Source organism: Ruditapes philippinarum, unplaced genomic scaffold (assembly GCF_026571515.1).
Source record: "Ruditapes philippinarum isolate M1 unplaced genomic scaffold, ASM2657151v2 ctg7936_1_1_1_1, whole genome shotgun sequence".
NCBI lineage: Eukaryota > Metazoa > Mollusca > Bivalvia > Venerida > Veneridae > Ruditapes > Ruditapes philippinarum.
The window spans coordinates 4,477-21,291 of NW_026863911.1; the positions used below are offsets into that span (position 1 = coordinate 4,477).

Below are 16,815 nucleotides of genomic sequence, written 5' to 3' on the forward strand. Positions count from 1 at the left end.
ATATATACACGTATGTAACTCCATGAAAAAAGCAAGAGCTACGTCACATGACAAAAATATTTCAGTTGTTAATTATATATATCTCTATATAAACATGGAAAAAAAGTCTGGCTTTTTTCAATTAGGTCTTCAATCAAATGATTTCTATATAGATATAGATCTACATGTATATCTTACTTAGTTGTGGTAAACTATAAATCTGGATCATATTATTTGAACCAGTGTGTTAAACTCCCATTTCAAAAGTAGATCCATGACATATTAATAAACTAGTAGAGCTAAATTTCAGAAAAAAAAATCTCTAATAAGACCCTTTAAATTATCGGTTCCCGTTAAAGTCTGAAACATGAATAATAAAAAAACATACAAAAACACGGTACTATTATACTGTATAGTGCATGTATATTATAAATTTATATATGCTGGATCACCAATCGAGCGAGTCATTCAGTACGAACAAAAGCAACTATATTAGTTTGGTTTACTGACCTTGAGTCCATGAACTGGAACATTTCTATTTTTAGAAAGGGGCAAAACCCATTGTTCGAATGCAACGTTATGCATTTACAACAGTTATGTACAGCGGTCAATAGGTCAAGGATTAAATATTTAAAGTAGCTCGGACTTTAAGATAAAACGAATAGGAACGCTCGTTTATATTAACGCTAAACAAGTACTGACTGTTTATACATGTACATAGATTAACGAAGAAGAGTACTGAAAAAATCAATTCAGTAACGTGTGTGTGTTTACATATAGCGTTCTCAAAATAAGCAAAGTGTGACAATATGATACGGAGTTCATTCAGAGACCGGGTGTTTTAAATGTTATTCATTGGAGACTTCAAGTTGGATTTTATCTCTTTCATGTTTATGTAAACTTATTTTATATTTAAATGTTTAGGAGATCTACGAACAGTAACGATTTTATATCACGTGAAATGATAGTGATCTTTTGTGGTAAATAAAAAGTGGTGTTGTATCATTCATTACAGTTGGTAAAATGTATACATGTTCTATTCATGTATTTATTCTGTCGTATTAGATAATCAAGTATGGTGCACTTCCACGACCTCCACGTGCCATGGCGCGCGCTGCAGATTACAATCAACGTGTGTACAATAGTGACAGGATTCTGTACATTTCTGCCTCAGGGATATGTTTCTAGTTATTTTTCTTGGAATTGTGTTCTTTTTGCTGATATTCAATTAACAGACAAAGTGAATGCTACAGCAATTCTCGTGGACACAGAGATTACGATATGGGGTTCTAAATCAACCTGTTATTTCACGACATACTCCCCACTGATGACCGGGGTTCATGCCTTCATCTGGTGCTGGTACTTTCTGCTTATGAAAGGCCAATTAAAAAAAGAACAGTAAGTTGAAATATACACTTTTGTTGTAAAATTTGCTGATTATATTTCAGGCGTCAATATAACTTTTGATATGGTTTCTTAAATCAATGTGAACGTTTCACCTCGATTAATGAAACCTCATATTAACGTTAAATGTGTCATTATCGTAAAAAAAAAACCCAAATAGATCTACTCTTTATATATATCGTTTCCATTGTTCAAATCTAAAGCGACGTATAAACATGACTGTGTACTTAATTATACACAATGTTCATTGAAACAGATGACTGCACAAAGGACGTCTTTCATTTTACTGTCTGTTCTTTAATTAAGATATCACTTTTAGTTTTTGAATGTATGTCTATGTTCAAAAAGTGTAAATATCTAATCACTTATTTCATTAAACACAAGTCAAAATTTATGACAAGGAAAGAGTTCTGTACATGCTGATAACAGTTAATATATATCCAACGTACTTACAGTCATAAATTTAAAGGTCAGTAAGGCTACACAGTGTATCGATACAGTACAGTCTTTTTTTATAATTTTAAAGTTTTTATCAGTTGGGAAATTTCAACTGATAACTACATGTATATGAAAAAAATGGGAAAAATTAACAATCGTATTAAAACATTCATTTGCATGGATGATAATACACTAATAATAATAATAATAATAATAATAATAAAGATTTTTTTACGAGAGAACTCATTTGAACAACATATCAATCTTCCGTATGAGGCCCTCAACATTGAAGAAACAATATACATGTGTCCTACATTTATCTTATCAAAGTATTAAAATACATAAATGTTAATACATACATGAGATTATCGATTTCTATACACCAATGTGTGATAATATCTCTAGTATAAAGTTTTAAAATGATTCATAGATGTAGCAAACTTGATACATTAATCAGGAAGGCCGTTCCAAATACAAAATCCAGAATAAACTAAGGCAGTATATTTGGTCTAGGGGTGTAAAGTTGAAAATAAGATGATGCGAATATGCGAATATGAACATCTGAAGATAAAATGAAATTATTCAATAAATATGAATGGTCTGATTATTCATAATCTTAAACATCATAATAGCTTAAGCCTTTTTGAAAAACAACCCTCTGTGAAAAGGTCATGCAGCGGAGTTCAGAAAATAGTTCAGCAGATGGGGTGTCATAATCTTTGTCTAGAATTAGTCTTGCAGCTCTCTTTTGGACCTTAATGAGTTTATCTATAATAACAATTATGTATTTTGTATTATGTTTTTTGTTTATAGAAAATCCCAATAGCCTAAACATTGAACTGTTTTAGAGATATGTTCACAAATTGTCAACTGGGAAAATGTCATATTTTGGTCTATGGTGTTTGATTTCTTACTGATATCGTTTGTATAATATTTTAAATATTATAAAGAACTATTGTTTCACCAGTATATCGCTGGGCAAGCCTAGGTTAGGCTGTACTTTTAGGCAGTCTGCTAGACTTCATATGATACGCAAAGAAAATTTATTACCATTAGACTGTTTATAATTTATAATAGTTTATACAGATAAGAATTTCAACTGGATTTTGAAACTTTTTTTTTCCATAATATGTATCTCATTAGCATATTTTCTGATACTTGACACAGTAAATTTAAAACTATTTTTATAACTTATATATTCAGACTAAATCTGCACCTGTGGATTGCATTTTTGTTACATTTTTGTTACATTTTCTGAATATTTTATAAACTTAATGACCCAGCATTGCATACCACTTACTTGTCATTCTCTTAAATAAGTTTTAAATATCTCTCATTAGTATATCAAATAGTCGAGTTTATCTTCCACAAACTTCACAAATATGTCAGATAGCCAAAAAATGTCACACATGTACCAAACCTGTTTTGTTCCCTTTTTGTGGTTGTACTCGGGTAAAAAACATTTATTTATCTATTCATAAACTACTTCTGAAATAGTATGTTCTTAAAAGATGTTACGTGGGTGAAAAAAACCACAGGGGAAAGAAATAGATACATGGTGTTGCATTAATATAAAATTATAATATAATAAAAACATCATATCTTCTAATCCGATTAAGTTAGTAAGGAACGTGTTATATTCATATGCAATATTATCGTCTGCTTAATAAAAAAGTTTGCTAAAGTACACGCCGTCGTCTGAAACGAACGTTGGCACCACTAAATATGACAAGAAATAATGAACCTACATGACGGAACGTTCTTTTATAGCCTACGTCTATTTATGTGTAGTATCCATAGCTTTTTTCTGCCGTGTCATCTTTATTTGCAGGGCAAAAGTATTTTATAGTGTCAATAAGTATTATTGACTAACAACTAACAAATTGTACACACTAGGCGATTTATGAAATATTTCACTGTTTTGTTACGCCAACGGGACATGACTGAAAAACACCACACACTTTATTCCATCACTTAAACCTCCCACCAACCAGAGTTTAAATACTGGGAGGACTCTACATAAACTTGGTGTGATGTACATAGGAAACATAATTATATAAGTTAAAACATTTGATTCACAAGTGTATTATTATTTATTAAAGGCCCATTATGCCTCAAAAATGAATGTTTTTTCTTTCTATATATAGAAGGGCAATTTTAAGCGAGATCATAACATTTAAGTAATGGATTTAGAGAATGTTAAATATATATCACCGGAGCAAAGTAGTGCTGAAAGTGAAATTATTTGTCATGAAAGTAGCAAATTGTAAACAAAGTAGTATTTTCACTTCCATACAAAATACTAAATCAGCTAGTATAACTGTATTCATTGTTTAAATGCAAAAGAAGCAAATGATGTCTCGACTTTATTGCCAATGAGTAACATTTTAGAAACTATAATACCCATTAAAAGGACACCAAAAAATAAGAAGCTTTGGAAAAATAAAAATGTTAGCATTTCTGAGGCTTAATGGGTCTTTAAAATTACTTTTGATGTAAAAAAAAGAAGATATTGTGCTTTTTGTCCAATGATCCATATTGGATTGCGTTCTTCACTCCTCGTTCATGCTTTAACCTCGTTGTTTGAAGGTGATTTAAATTCTTATTTAAAGATTGACGTATCATATTTTATCACTTTAATGACCTCGCATTAATGACCTTTTTGCCCTTAAATTATTCAGGATAAATCAAAGTAATGACATGTTTAAAGGTCATATCAGTTTACTTTCGCTGTTATGTTTACATATGAGCGAGCGTTATCATAGCCCCGACCTTCAAAAACTGATATACTATGACATTTTATCATAGATGTGCTCCCCCCTTTCACCTTTGTTAAATTATTCATGTCCTTAAATTAAAGCAAACATGATCCTTCAACTCTACTTATATCTAGAGGTATTAAAGCTTAATGAAATAGGACTCGTAAGTTGAAACGCTACAGTCCTGTCAAGTTTATAGTTCGTTTTGTTAATATCTGATCAAAGTTAAAGCTGCATGCCTCCAGTTAAGCTAAAATATTTCAAGAAAAAAACTTATTAAATCTTTAAGAAAGGTGAAAAGCTTCTAGATTCAAGTTATAATTTACATGTTACGTGCAACTAAAGACTTATTTTTCAGTATTTATCATAATATTATATTTCTGCTGCTTGACTAACGCATTAAGGGCTTACCTCGTTTTTTGTAATTTACGTGGATTGTAAGTGCCATTTTGTAATTTGTAAATTACTTTCTTTGCTCACTTCACAATAGCTTACTTTAAACTATATTTTCAAAATTTTCATGAAAGTTAGCATGAATCATGAGGCATATTGCTTTAAACTTGATGAAAAAACTGTACGTTAGTCCTCATGATGTTATTCTTGTTTTTTTTTCAGTTCATAGTTCATTTTGCACATATCTTATCAAAATTAAATTGAGTTATATTTTATGGAGTTTTCTCTTTTCTTTTCAGCCAAGAGTTCCCGTTATTGATAACATCATTTGTGTTACACTGCCTGGTGTGCGTGCTCATGTTTGTAGCCAGTAGCATAATTAGCGCGGGAATAGATTCTTGGTGCCATAACCTCGTGAAGGAGTTAAAGGGCAAAGGTCAAAGGTAATTGCCACTGTTCTGTTTCAATTACCGGAATTATTGAAACTAAACGGTTTATCATTAAAAAATATTTTCCCATGATTATTTGGTTACACATAACTTTACGTATATAAGTAAATAGTGATGGACATAAAGCTGTTAGGTTAATATCATCATAATGATGTTTTATATTTTCTTAGACGTACAGAAATGTATAATCATGTACCATTTATTTAAGTTATTCATTCTGTTTTGAATTATAGAAAGTTTGAGAACGAAGTCCTTGGACTTTCGTGAATATTTGATTTCTTTAGGCAAAAGGGTATTGAACAAAGCAGATAAATTTAGCAATATATTTGTCTACAGTAACATGTATATATATATGAAGTAAAAATATTGCATATGGGAAAAGTCTGCAGTTACTCGTACATGTATTTATACACTTATTGGTTGTTTTATTTGTTTTCTTTTTTGTATCTGAATTATTTAGCATGGATTGTCTACAGACGCAGAAAATGGATTGGCCTAACATATATACAGATGGGAAGAAACATTTTATATACTCGTTTTTACTAACAGCAAAGGTAATCATGTTGTAATTATATTCCTCGCCTCTAGCTAACAGAAACAGAACGAAATTAGTCTTTGCCACAGTGTAATAAAGAGCCGGGCCAGCTTGCACTTTCGTGCAGTTTAACCAAGCTTTTCACTGTTGGCTGACTACCGGTAACTTCAAAGTTTCTTCTTTATGCCCCAAATGATGGGCCACTTTTAAAAGGAACCTGGGCAATTTTCAACATGATTAGCTTTGAAATATGTGCTCGCTTACAGAATAAGACCCAATAAGGAAATGGCACGGTTGATAATACTAAAAAAATAGCTGATTGTTAGAACGTATGCTATTGATACGAGGGGAGTGCTTGCTGATGAGTACAGTGTCTGACACTCAATCCAGGGAATGTTGGTTCGAGCCTTACATGGGTAACGACCTTGTTTCCTTGTAAAACACTAGTACTTAAGTCTTTCAACTCTGTGAAGCAGACTCGATACAGTAATCTAAAAAAAATACAATCAAACGCCTGACTGAATTTGTTTGATTATAGTGACCAAATGTAAACCATATCTTATTCCTGTATGGCTTGTCAGTCATTTTGTCTGTCTTTGACTAATGTTTATTATAACTGAGCTGACTTAATAATATATACCTTGCCAATTTTTGTCACGTATTTGACGGACTCATTGATGTAAAACAGAGTGGAAATAGCCAACGTTATTTATAGGTCAATCTTCTATAACTGGTTATATCTGTCAGTATTGAGATCATAAATATTGTATGGTACTAACTTATCGACTGTTGGCTACAAAATATGAATCATGTTTTTATTGATAAAATGTCAATACCGAGTGCTTTAAAGTTTTAACTTGTGCTTTAAGTTAAAAAAACAACAACATTGCAATTGCGTTGCAAATTTCTTCACTAGAGTGAATCCGAGTACTCGTGGTTTGACTAACAAAACACTTGCCCATTGTATTTTTAAACCAGCTTAGCTCCATACATAAAGAGCATGGGATAGGTAATCACGGGTCACTGGTTCGAACCAAGGGCCTGTGAAATTGATCTTGGCCATGGTGTGTGACGGTAATTTGTCTCTAACCGCTGATATGACTAATCATTTGGGATAGGTAGCCGGTCACTTCACTTGTGGAGAAGTTGGTTATTACTTGTTAGTTATCCAGAAAATCCTGTGTGGTGGATCAGCCGCTGAGATATGACCAAAACATGCATATAATCGACGGTAAAACAAGAAGAAGAAAAAGCATTTCAAATAACAGTTAATATCATAAAATATTGGTTACAATTACATATGTACATGTAATTGAATTGGAGTGTTAACCAAGTAAATTGAGCGCTTGCCTTTCAATTCATGGTTCTTCGCTTTGATCTTTCCCGGTGCCATAAGACTCATAACCACGTTTCATCATAAAACATCACATTCGAGCTAAATTACATTGTAATACAAGAAAATATTATGATCGCATAATGAGTTACATATGTTATAACATCATATAAAACAACAACAGCAACATAGACAGATCTTGTCATATTGTAATGAAAATGATACGGCTTCCTTTCAGAAGCCTTACTAGATATATTGACTAAAAGTTCACGAAACACTGCGCAGTTTACAATGCCAGAAAATTTTATCGTATGTAATTTAGTAATTTCGCTATTGCCAAATAGATGTGCAATATAAACAATACATAATGAAGATTTTGATCTATAGACAGTAAATAATCTTAAATGTCACAAGGAAGTCTCGACTGGCATGTTATATATAATTGGATCAGTGAATGGGAGGCAGCCGTACGTCGTTTTTCATTGGATAATCGCGACATTTACATAGTTTCATATACACGACTGCTGTCAATTTCAATTTATGAAGAATTCTCCTTTTTTTCTTGAATAAGTAATAGAAAGAGCACCGAAACACGAGGCTATTTGATTTGTACGAGGGGGCGTAGCCCCCGAGTATAAATCAGATTGCCGAGTGTTTTGGTGTTCTTTCTCTTTTGTATCATAGTCAAACATGACAGCACGTTCCCTGTTGTCATAATATGAAACCCCAGAAAAAATTAACCAATGAACGAGCATTTGAATATGATAGTTCTGCCCCTTTCCCTTTCTCTGCCGTCACAATATGTAAACCCCGACAAAAATGAACCAATCCACGGGCATTATCTGGAGTGCGGGTAACTGATACCCGCACTCCAGTTACCGCACTGTGCATGTATATGTATACGATTTAACTCTGACACTTTTTCAACAGAAAGGTACCCAAACTATGATACAAAGGAAGTTTGCTGTATCATTAATCCGTTAGAAATATTTTTGACAGGTTATATGACCGTATATAGACGGATGTTTGCAATATAACCATCGCTTAGCGGCACGGGTTATATTTCCCAACAACCGTTTATATTGGGCATATAACATATAACATAATCTTTATAACTAATAATATTTCTGAAGGCCCATTCAGATATCATTGGGTAGGAAGGATATGAAATATACGTGATATGTTAACATATATATTATGTATGTTAGGTCACCTTAGGTCTTAGGTCAAAATCTAAATTATCTCCCATTTTAGGATAATTATGTAAAGAATGACAATAAATTATCAAATTAAAAAAGAAAAGTAACTACATCTTTTGAATGTCTTTCGAGAAAAAAATACAGCGGGAATATAACGCATGGAGTCAATAACACCTCGAGAAAATAACGCCCAGAGAAAATAACGGATGGAGAAAATAACTCGTCGAGAAAATAACGCCCGGAGAAAATAACGGTTAGAGAAAATAACTCCTCCAGAAAAGAATGCCTTAAACTATAAAGCACTAAGTTAGAAACGCCGTCTTACGTTAGTACCATACAGAATTAGTAACCTCCGTACGTGATAAGTCAATTATGTCATTTGTTAGAAATCTTTCTAGTCTCGATTAAAACAAACTTACGTATTTTTGTTTCATAGAATAAATAAGTTTATTATATACATGTACACGTACTTATATAAAAAAATATTAACATGCATAAAGTATTTTCATTTTCCGTATTTTCAGTGTAAAAAACAATTTCCGTATTTGTCCTGCCGGACTACTTTCTTCTAGATTCAGCCAATACAAAAAATTTAAGTGGAAATCTTTTATATTGTATTATCAAAAAGAAAATTGTATATTCTATAGATACAGGATTTATTTTCATCTGTGGTATGAAAATTATTATATTTCACTCGAGGCTACATTCAGTCATGACATATTTATTTTCATACCACTCGATGAAAATAAATCCTGTATTTATAGAAAAACAACTTGAATATCCTCTATATATCTGAAAAACTGACTTTATGACTATTATATATTTACAGATTTCAAGTTGGTTACAGACATTGACTTTACTGTGTCAAAGTGTATTATGTGGCTATAAACTGTATCAGTGGGTGCTGAAAACTACCCACGGGGCGTTTGATCTCAGGCACTGCGGACAAACTTCTTGTGATAATTTAAACCACAATAATGATGACTATAATTGTGAGAATGGGAGTATAATTGTACATTCCATAGAAGCACAGGGTTACAATCGTTTAGTGGAAGAAGAAGATGATGAAAATACTTGATGCTGGTTCACAGAAGGAGTTAATGATAGTATAAAAGGGGAACCAAATCAAAATTAATATTGGGATGAATATGAAACTATTATTTGACATTATAACATGCATTGTGTGTACTAATGTTGCTCAGTTCCTCATGAAGTCGACTAACTACACAACGATATACACATCTCAGGATATATTTGTGTTCGGAAAGTAGCGGGAGATAACCGGGGTCTCATATTGGGACACATTTTTTCATTATTTTATTTTTTGGACGACGGTGGAGCAGGAGATCAAAATATGAGCCGCGTCACGACAAAACCAACATAGTGGGTTTGCGACCAGCATGGATCCAGACCAGCCTGCGCATCCGCGCAGTCTGATCAGGATCCATGCTGTTCGCTTACAAACCCTTTAACAAGTAGAGAAACTGATAGCGAACAGCATGGATCCTGATCAGACTGGTCGCAAATGCATTACGTTGGTTTTGTCGTGACACGGCTCATATATGTTTTGGGTTTTGAAATCCAGAAAAGATGTAGCAGTTTATATGTGTTGTGAACATACTTTATTCATACTCTTTGCTGTTATACATTTTTATATATCAACATAGTAACATGTTTTTGTTAATTTGCTCAAAGATGTAGATAACGGAGATAAGCAGCTCCTATATATACTCCATTGAAACATTATGCCTATCAAAAAGTGAAAAATTAGGCATTTTGTAGCAATTAAAACTTAATGGATAAAGATTTGAGCCTTTTATACTATACACCATTTGTAAGTGAACACTAACTTTTTTATATTACATATCTTTTAAATATTGCTGCATGTTGAAATATTTGTAACTTTCTATGCTTTTCACTGAGAAAACATAGCAGAACATACCCACTGGTCATATACATAGTTATGTTACAAAAATTAATAGGTAGTTCTCTTTAAAAATTTGATGTATCATTTATTTAAATTGGAACTGTAAATATTTTTACCTGCAGCCATAGGCAAATGTATAAGCATTCGGAAAAGTTTTATTTTACTGATTTTGATATCTGGTTATTAAGTTTTATTTGTTACAACTTTTAAGTTTAGCAAGCACGCATGATATCTTAACTGGCTAGGAAGTTGCCTATCTCTGTTATATATGTCTCTGCTGAGTGCTGAATACGTATTCCATTTATTTAGATGAATCTGAATTGATAACAATTAATTAATTCAAGGGAAACAACCATGTGAACTTGTTCATGATACTCTTTTTACAGAATTGTCTCCCATGAACACAAACTTTCAAATATTTTACGTAACAAATGCACTTTATTTTTCTGAGCAGAAACTTAAGTTTTGTTAATTGTAAACAATGTAATATGTAAAAAAATAAAAAGTACAAAAATATGTAATTAATATTACTTGTGATGAGATAGAATTCTATTTGTTTTATAGTATGTAGATCTACATGTAGATCTACGATAATTTAATCATGATTATGTAACATTGTATAAATCTATGAACAGAATTTGAAAAAATATTTAACTTATGATCTTTGGTAACACCGAATACCGAATTAACCATTTCCTGCACACCTACATGATACGCCTACACCGATCTGGTATAGCTATAGTAAAGCGAATGTAATTGTAAAACAGCATTTTTATACAAAACTTATAGCATAATCATCATGGAAAACAAAATTCCGTTATTTTCTTCCATTTGTGATTTTGACTCTCCAAAACTCTTAAATTCCCACTAACATTTCAACATCATCTATCATATCTTCCATGACATTTTTCACTTCAATGTATCGAAGCATTGAAACGGCCCATGGTTCTATGGACAGAATGTTCTTACAGTCACCGGAAGCCTTTGATTTTGTCAAGTTTTTCAAAATATTTTCTAAAAGTTCTGCACCTATCTTACGGTATCTCTGACAGCGATACCAATTTCTGTAGCCTCCCTTGTATTCTTCGTCATTATCTAATCCTTTGACTAGATGGCGCCACCGTCGGTTCTTCCAAGACAAGTAAATATCACATATGACGTCACAGATGCATCTGTTCATGGTTCTATTGTCCTCTGCGCATTTATATTGATGAAACAACATGCATGTCTTTATCTTGTATGAAGCTATGTGAATGAAATTAATATGTATTTTAATGCAAAATTCTTTCAGCTTTTCACCATCATTGTGTCCATTTATAAGATATTTAAGCATTTTGTAAGCTTGAAAATGTTTAGGTGACAACCAATTTCTTACGAATCGGACCTCAGATTCCGTAAAGGAAATACCAAATCGGGTAACGAGAAAACTTCCAGTTTCTGCAAGATAATTTGTAAAGTCTGGTAAACTACAGAGTTGATCAACTTTTAAGTCATGTTGCTTATCCATGATTTTAAAGGCTGGAAGAACGTCAACATATATGTCTGTTTCTTTAACTCGTTGCTTATAGTAGGTATATTTCAACTTAATAGCTGAGCCTTTGCTCGTAACAAACTTGTCAAATATAAGTGTTAAGCCAGCATCTCTCCTATCGAAGAAAAACTTATAACAAGATAAAATTCCTTCAAATACGCCATTAATAAATAAAGAGCCAAGCCCGAAATCGTGTCTTACAACATCTATTTCATTGCTAGGCAAGGAAAATGTTCCAAATATAAGAATATAATCAAACTCGTCCGGGTAAAACAGTTTGGTACCTTCGTAAAAGCTTCCAACTTTCAGAATATTGGACGTTGTTTCTTTTTCAATCAAGTTAAGTCCTGTAAACTCTTTCAATTTATTTTTCTGTAATTCTATTTGTGCGGATGCGGTTTTACTTATTACATTGTGTATTTCTTGGACCGATGTCTCTATTCCCGTCTGTACAAATTCTAACTCTGTTCGGTTAATGTTTAAATTTAATCCGAACGGGTAACTGACACGTATGGACATTTCTATCTGCCTTCAACAACAACATTTAAGTTCGACGTAATTTTTTAAGATTCATGAAGAATAAATCAAACAAACTGTTCGACGTGCTGCACAAAACCTCTACATAATTCCTGCTGCATATATTATGCTTTTTCCGTGTGTTCCATTTGTTAAATGATAAAACATTGTTATAAAATGTTATATACACAAACCATCAGTCTGTGAGCGTTATTTAAAGCTGTGAAAATAGTGTACGAACCATTGCCCGAACAAATACACCTGCTGTATGGACTTGGTCGACTGCCTCAGTAGCATAAATAGCACGCCAAGAAATTGGATCAAACTAGAGTGCATTATTATCAAACCTGGTCAACAACCCCTACCTCCTTATGAAACTTACTCTGATCACCGGAGTAAATCAATGGAGTAATTGTTTATTTATTTTATTATTTATATTGAAACACGAATGACACCAATGCCACTTTTTATGTATTATTCCTTGAAAATAATATGACGAAAGACCAAATCCGGCAGGTATTGGTTGTTATATGCTACATTTTAGCCATCTCCTGAAAAGGTAAGACAAAGCGGAAGTCAGTTGAATTGTATTTGCTTTTTCACAAGCACAAAATTAAAACAAGATTGCATTTGTGATAATTGCTTTCCCACCGAATTTATACAACATTAAAAAGTAGTGTAGGAACAGAAGATTTTTTTTTGTTTTTCTATGTTTGCTTCTACAATTGAACTTTGCCATAATGCAGTTGAGTCTAGTGAATTTGGTGGTCAAGGTCATATTTCACACGGCCTTAATTTCATGAATGTACATCATAGGACAAAACAGTAAGACACTTTGTCGAAATCTAGGTCAGCTGATATCAAAGTTCAATTTACATCTTAATCTGTGCAAATGGTTTAAATATCAAAGCTGTACATCAAAGGACAAAAAAGAAGATCACATAATCAAAATCTAGGTCAGCTGATATCAGAATTCAATTTAATATCTCAAACTGTGCACATTGTCCGAATTTCATAGCTGTACATCAAAGGACAAGAAGGAACGTCACATAATCAAAATCTAGGTCAGCTGATATCATAGTTCAATTTTACATCTAAAACTGTGCACATGAGCTGTACAAAGAAGGTCACATAATCAAAATCTAGGTCAACTGATATCAAAATTCAATTTTACATCTCAAACTGTGTGCATGGTGTACATCAAAGGACTAGAAAGTAGGTCACTGTCCCCTTGGGCAGGGCGAAATTTTGACGAAAGGGTTTAATTCAAGCAATCTTGATACAGATCAACCAGACAGTGTTTCATGCCAACTATCTAAGCTGTAGCTTTCTCCTATTCAGAAAACATTTGTTTAGGTTTCTGTTTTTACCATGTGTACATAATAAAAAACAATGACCCCGGGGCGGGGCTAATTTTGATCCCAGGGCTATTATTTGAACAATCTTGAGCCTTTGTCAATTCAGAGAAGAAGATTTATTAAGTTTTTACTGAAAACATATATGGAAAACCTGTGAACCCCGAGTCAGGACCAATTTTGACACCAGTGGCAACATTTAAACAACTTTGGTACAGGACCTATAAATGATATTTAAAGCTCTAAGCCTCATAGTGAAAATCAATGACCCTGGGGCTGGACCAATTTTGATCCAAGGGCTATAATTTGAACAATCTTGGTAGAGGTCTACTATACAATGTTTCATGCTAAATATCTAATCTCTAGCCTTTGCCAATTCAGAGGAGATGCTTTTTTAAAGTTTTTTTCTATATATCCATAGAAGGAAAATCTATGACCCCTGGGACAGAGCCAATTTTGACACCAGGGGCATAACTAAAACAACTTAAGAAGGAGACCTATAGATGATATCAATTACCAAATATCTAAGCTCTATGCCTTGTACCTTCAAAGAAAATTATTTTAAAGTTTTTACTATATTTACATAGTGAAAATAAATGACCCCTGGGACTCGGCCAATTTTGACCACAGGGCAACAATTTGAACAATCTTGGTAGAGGTCTTCCAGATAATGCCTTATACAAAATATCTATGCTCTAGGCCTTGTAGGTCTATAAAAGAAGATGCACATAAAATGCTGTCAATGAAAAAGACATACATGTATAGCCTTGAATAATATTGAAACTTCTTAGGCATATTCATGGAATAAAGCACTAGTTAAATGTGTAATTAATGATTAATGGTTATTTGTGAACACTATAAAAGAAACAAGTTACAATACTGTTATCGCACAACCCACCCCCCTTTAAAAATAGTTTTTGAAACATAACAATTACAGGAATTTATCTAGTTGTCCTGATTTTTTTCTCGTAATAAACGAACATTACGGAACGAAGTACATGTACAGTCTAATTGCAAGCTATCGACCATGTACTCTAGGACCTGCTTAATTCAGCAGAATTCTACATTTAAACATGAAAATTGAAAATCTTGTGAATGTTTTTCCTACTCTATAATGTTAAATGTTTGAGTGACTGGCCTTGTGTCGTTATATGTACATGTAGTGTGAGCTGAAATTTTTCCCCTTTCCTTTATATAGCCCCATTATTTCTTGCATTTAGAGCCTGTGTCCACCTTGTTTCTTCTCTAATGTTTTTTGTTTGCGATAACATTTATTTACCCCATTAATGTCCCCCTATAATACATTATACTTTCGTTTTGGCGTGAGGAACCGGGGAGAGAGCTGTTTTCATTGAATGGAAAAAGAAAATAGGTCAGTAAACTGCTACTGCATGTGTAAAATCAATATGAAGGATGTAATTACGAGTGTATCATATTAAAACATAAGATGTTGATTATTTAATATAAAATATGAATATTAAAGCAGTTAAAGTAACAGAAGTCGAAGAATCATAGTGTAATTATACCTTGTTAAATTAGTTTTATCCATTTTCCTATTATAAATTCAAGTCTTCCTTCCGCTGCACATCGCGTTTACAAGATGCTACATGATAAATTCGCATATTACTAATAATACATTAATCAACATAAATGTACCACGCGATGTGCAGAGGAAGTTAAATAACAATGATTTAGAAACCGATCGGCATTATATTAAAATGAGAAAAGTAAGTTAGTCAGTTTATAAATATTTTTCAGTATAATTTTCCTTGTTCCGGCACTTTTTTTTATTATTTATACACATATTTATACTGTATACATGTTATATATGGATAAAATCGCTTATTTGCCGTATATATAATTAACAACGCTAATTTGATATAATTATCGTTTTTAATTATATACGGCGAATTAGTCGGCAAATGCAAATTAGCGTTTTTATTTATATACAATTTAAATATTTAACATGTTTCCATCTGGTATGATTTCGTCTATTCCCGTGCATCGAAAATTTCGCCAAAATATTTCAAGAACGTTAAACTTGAGAAATATGCACTAAAATTTTAAGAACGTAGAAAAATATTCAAAATATATACTATGTGTTATGTGCGATTCTAACACGACCCGCATTTTTCCCTATTGAACATAGAAGAACAATCACTGTTTGACGTTCTATATTTAGACATGTGACGTAATCATTATACACGTGACGTAACCACTAAAATGTGACGCGCTGACAATAAGTGGCGCTATTAAGCTAATTGTAATGTTCAACAGCATTTATTTGTTGATGTCGTGTTAGAATCGAAATAATATATCCAAATCGGTGATTTTATTGCTTGATAACATTACTGTTTGTCGTTCGGATGCGCATCATTATATCCCCGCATATTTCCCCGCATCCGAACTCCAAACAGTAATGTTATTGAGCAATAAAATCACAGTTTGGGATATATTATTTCTTAATTAATGACTGATTTTGCACTATTTATCACTATATTTTTACTGCGTGGCTAATGCATTTAGGGCTATTTTTTGTATATTTTGACCTTTTGTGGTATTTTAGAAATTTACGTGGATTATAAATGACGTTTTCAATGTGTAACTTACTTCGTTCACTCCACAATATTTTACTTTAAAATACATAATTTTTTAAAATCCACATGAAAATTAGCATGAATTACGAGGCATGCTGCTTTAACAGCTAAGTTTAAATTGTTCAGAATGTATAATGGTGCCTATATCACGTGACATTTTTGTGATCTGCGGGGAATATAAAAACATCTTTTTTGCCCTGTAAGTTCCATATTCCATACATGTTAAAAACGTCATTTTTCTCAAAATATTTAATGATAATGATAAAAAAAAAACAAAACAAAGAAAAACAATAAAAAAAAAATAAATAAATAAAACAAACCGGAAAACGGATTGAGAGAATGATCTGCAAATTTGGACACAGCTTATGAGTCCAGACCTAAAGATGTTACACAAGTCTCA

At 32.5% G+C, this 16,815-nt stretch overlaps 2 protein-coding genes across 2 annotated transcripts; one reads left to right on the forward strand and one right to left on the reverse strand.

Annotated features, from left to right (window-relative positions):
• The first annotated feature begins 582 nt into the window (after window positions 1-582).
• LOC132723803 (uncharacterized) lies at window positions 583-9,704 on the forward strand. The gene is made up of 4 exons (XM_060708590.1): window positions 583-1,377; window positions 5,273-5,416; window positions 5,883-5,976; window positions 9,319-9,704. The coding sequence occupies exons 1-4, from the start codon at window positions 1,055-1,057 to the stop codon at window positions 9,565-9,567; spliced, it is 810 nt and encodes a 269-aa protein (XP_060564573.1). The 5' UTR covers window positions 583-1,054; the 3' UTR covers window positions 9,568-9,704.
• An 843-nt stretch (window positions 9,705-10,547) lies between these two features.
• Window positions 10,548-15,453, reverse strand: LOC132723802 (uncharacterized). Its single transcript, XM_060708589.1, has 2 exons — window positions 15,345-15,453; window positions 10,548-13,014 (listed from the first exon to the last, which is right to left on the reverse strand). The coding sequence occupies exon 2, from the start codon at window positions 12,464-12,466 to the stop codon at window positions 11,273-11,275; it is 1,194 nt and encodes a 397-aa protein (XP_060564572.1). The 5' UTR covers window positions 12,467-13,014; window positions 15,345-15,453; the 3' UTR covers window positions 10,548-11,272.
• Window positions 15,454-16,815: the final 1,362 nt, after the last annotated feature.

Bases quoted from the DNA above. Each gene is read 5' to 3' on its own strand.
- LOC132723802 (XM_060708589.1), bottom strand. From the start codon at position 12,466: ATGTCCATACGTGTCAGTTACCCGTTCGGATTAAATTTAAACATTAAC.
- LOC132723803 (XM_060708590.1), top strand. From the start codon at position 1,055: ATGGTGCACTTCCACGACCTCCACGTGCCATGGCGCGCGCTGCAGATT. The intron at 1,378-5,272 runs GTAAGTTGAAAT...TTTTCTTTTCAG, and splicing joins GGCCAATTAAAAAAAGAACA to CCAAGAGTTCCCGTTATTGA. The intron at 5,417-5,882 runs GTAATTGCCACT...TGAATTATTTAG, and splicing joins TTAAAGGGCAAAGGTCAAAG to CATGGATTGTCTACAGACGC.